Below are 3,254 nucleotides of genomic sequence, written 5' to 3'. Positions count from 1 at the left end.
GGGTTCAAGCAACTCTCCCGCCTCAGCCTCCTAAGTAGCTGGTACCACAGGCACATGCCACCACACCTGGCTGATGTTTGTATTTTTAGTAAAGATAGGGTTTCACTGTGTTGGCCAGCTGGTCTTGCTCCTGACTTCGTGATCTACCTGCCTTGGCCTCCCAAAGTTCTGGGATTACAGGCATGAGCCACCCTACCCAGCCTGGATTCTATTTTTTAGATTCATTTGTTGGAGCTACAAATGAAATCATCAAAAGAGAGACAGATGCTAATAGGAGAGACTAGAGTGAGTTACCAATTTTGCTAGTAGATAACGTTTCACACCCTAAAAACTACAAATAACCACTACAAAGTTCTTCATAACATAGAACAATCTAAAAACCACAACTCAATCTTTAGAGCTAAGAATAAATCATGTGAAACCTGTAACATTTTATTTGTTAAAAATGAACAGCTTCAGAATAGATCTAAATGTAACTTTTCCAAAAAACACCAAAAAGTACAGTGTAAAGCACCTCCTCATTAAATACAAACTTTCGTTTTGTGATGCACTGCATCAATGTTTTGCATATACCTTGATGCAAAGAAAATTTTAAGTTGCATCCTGTTTTTTAAAAAAACCAAAACTTAAGAACTGAACAAGGATTACAACCACATTCCAATAAAGAAAATTTTCCTTCAACAAAGCATATTGTTTTGTTTATATACATGTGACCACCAAGAGTTTTAATTTAGTTGTACCAAAGGCAAAACATTATACTTAAAATTAAATTACAGATGCATGAATAAAAGTTTAATATACCAAAGACAATTTGTTATTTGATGCACTCAATGTCAGTATTTGGGGCAATTTTTAAGGTTTTCCCAAAAAATGGCATTAATAGCTCTATACAATAGGTAAGAACAGGAAAATGAAAACACCTTTATACCATATTTTCACAAACCGTTCTAAAGACAGCAAACTCGAGCTCAGCTGCTTTTCCTTGCTTTAAAATAAGCTACCAGTAATTCTAAATCAGACTAAAATGTACTGTTCCTAGACCAAATACAGGCATTCATACTTGCAAAAATGTTTTGCAATGAGTTCTTGGCCTATATGAAAAGCATCAAATAGCTAAGGAGAGACTAGAATTTATTTTCAAATTCTGTGACTGACTTCCAATAATCACTTATCGGTACAAGTACCAGCAAAATATCAGATATTAAGAATCAGATTTAATTCTTTGGTATAAGCGTGAAAACTGTTACTGATAGCTTTCCATGGCTAGCATAAATCATTAAGTAACTCAAGAAGCATGAGAGGCAACAATGAAGTCTAGTATACAATGCAAGGCAGGCCAAGAACGATGTTTGTTTTACAGGAAAAGTCAACACTAACAATCTACTCCTGAGAAACTAACACCTATTTAGATGTTTTTAACATAATGGCAAACTAAAACGTCAAGCTTCAAAATGACCAAACTTGTAACCTACAGCTGGAAGATTTTGCTGCATTTGGCATCATACCGTAATTTACAGTATACAACATCTGAGGACTCAGTACTATCTTGGCACAGACTCACTTCTCCCACTCCCTCAGAGGTGGCAGGTGGCGGGGTGGTGGGCGAGGGCATTTGCTCCCCATAAATGCCTGAACTTTAATTTATACCATATAAGAAATCAGTGAAAGGTAAACAACAAGGTTAATGTAACTCTATTATAAATTTTGCATTTTTTCTGTGACATATACAAGTATATTTTTGTTTTTGGAGCTATAAATTATTTAATTTTGCAATCTTCAAAGCTCATAAATTTCAACTTTTCAAATAAGAAATGTTAACTTCAAATAAGAAGTCTAGGACTTTATGGCTATTAATTTTACTATCAAAATATCCAAGGGACTCAATTCAATGTAATAGTTATAATTCTTCTAAATATCATTTGAATACTTTGTGGACACTAGACTCAAGACTATGCTAAATCCAAACAGTACACCTATAACCTGGGTTTTGAAGTTTTTCATCTCAACTACCTGTCCTTCAACTTGCTACTTACTTCCTCTCATGCCTTCGTTTATTAAACACAAACTGTCATTTTTAAAAATTGGATCTTCTCCTCCAAGGCCCTATCAGATAACCTTGTAAATATGCATTTATAGTCTTTAACACCAACATTTTAAACTGAGACTAGTACCTAGAGTCACATTTCTTGTTAAAAGTTCAGTACTAAAGCTGTATAATTCCAGGGGATTACACTGTCTGAAAAATGAACCAAGTTCTAGATATTCCCATAGATCTTAAAACCCAGAACTGGAATTCTAATACATTTTTCTTGTATCTCTAATGAAGAAAAGGCAACTGTACTGACTACATCAACACTATTAAAGGGTAAGTGACAGCAACAAAGGGACCTACTCATGTTTCTGAAGACCAAGATTTACCATGACAAAGTCTAAAATACGGGCAAAGGTGATGAGATCCTGAATACCACTGTCATAAAAATAATCAATTTCTATCTTTCTGTCTTCCTTCTGCTGCATGAGGAACCAAAGAAGTCAAACAGATGATTGTTCTGTCTGAGCCAACCATGAAATCTTCAAGAACAGATAGGTATAATCCCTATTATTCTTTCAGGGCATTATTTTATACGTTAAAAAAAAAAAAAACTTCAAAAATAAAAATAAGAGTTATTTAGCCTTGTGAATATTTTGAAGTAAAGTTTCTTGAATTTCTGTGATGAACTCTTCAAGCAATTCAACTTTTCAGAGTCATCTCTCAAAAGTTCCTTTGACATGGGACCTATCCCACGGTTACAAAGCGGCTTCCCCCTTTGTTGTATGTGAGAGTGGCTCTTTGTTCCTTCAGGATCCCAAACCGCTCATTCAACGTCATCCCTGTCTAGAGAAAGGAAAAAAACAACAACAACAGCAAAGCAACAATTAACAATTTTACTGAAAGCCATATTTGCTTTGGAACAATAATGTGATCTTATGATTAATTAAAAGTAATGACAACTCACATTTTACTATTATGTGTATGACCTCATATAAAGCCTACATTATATACTACATAAAACACACATATGCTATAATGCCTAGAAGTCATACACCCAAAGCCCCTATCTGAATTATTTTCAGGCTCTGTAAACACTGCCACCAACTCATGATGTCACTGATAAAATAACTCTTCAAACCTGTAAATATTTTATAGCCAATTTTCTTGGATTACGGTGAGTTCAACACAGAAATTCAAATTCAAAGGAAAATCTTTTTTTTTT

The 3,254-nt window shown here is 34.4% G+C and overlaps 1 protein-coding gene across 2 annotated transcripts in view; it reads right to left on the bottom strand.

Annotated features, from left to right (window-relative positions):
- Nucleotides 1–393: 393 nt before the first annotated feature.
- FYTTD1 (forty-two-three domain containing 1) overlaps nt 394–3,254 on the bottom strand; it is a 45,971-nt gene continuing 43,110 nt past the window's right edge. For both annotated transcript variants that reach the window (XM_011978711.1, XM_011978710.1), the window contains one exon: nt 394–2,875. In XM_011978711.1, coding sequence (XP_011834101.1) covers nt 2,777–2,875 — 99 coding nt within the window. In that variant the 3' untranslated portion in view covers nt 394–2,776. The remainder of the gene's footprint in view (nt 2,876–3,254) is intronic.

This window comes from Mandrillus leucophaeus, unplaced genomic scaffold (genome assembly GCF_000951045.1).
Source record: "Mandrillus leucophaeus isolate KB7577 unplaced genomic scaffold, Mleu.le_1.0 Scaffold199, whole genome shotgun sequence".
In the NCBI taxonomy this organism is placed as follows: Eukaryota; Metazoa; Chordata; class Mammalia; order Primates; family Cercopithecidae; genus Mandrillus; species Mandrillus leucophaeus.
The sequence above is the reverse complement of the archived record's forward strand: the minus strand, read 5'-3'. Positions and strand labels throughout refer to the sequence as shown.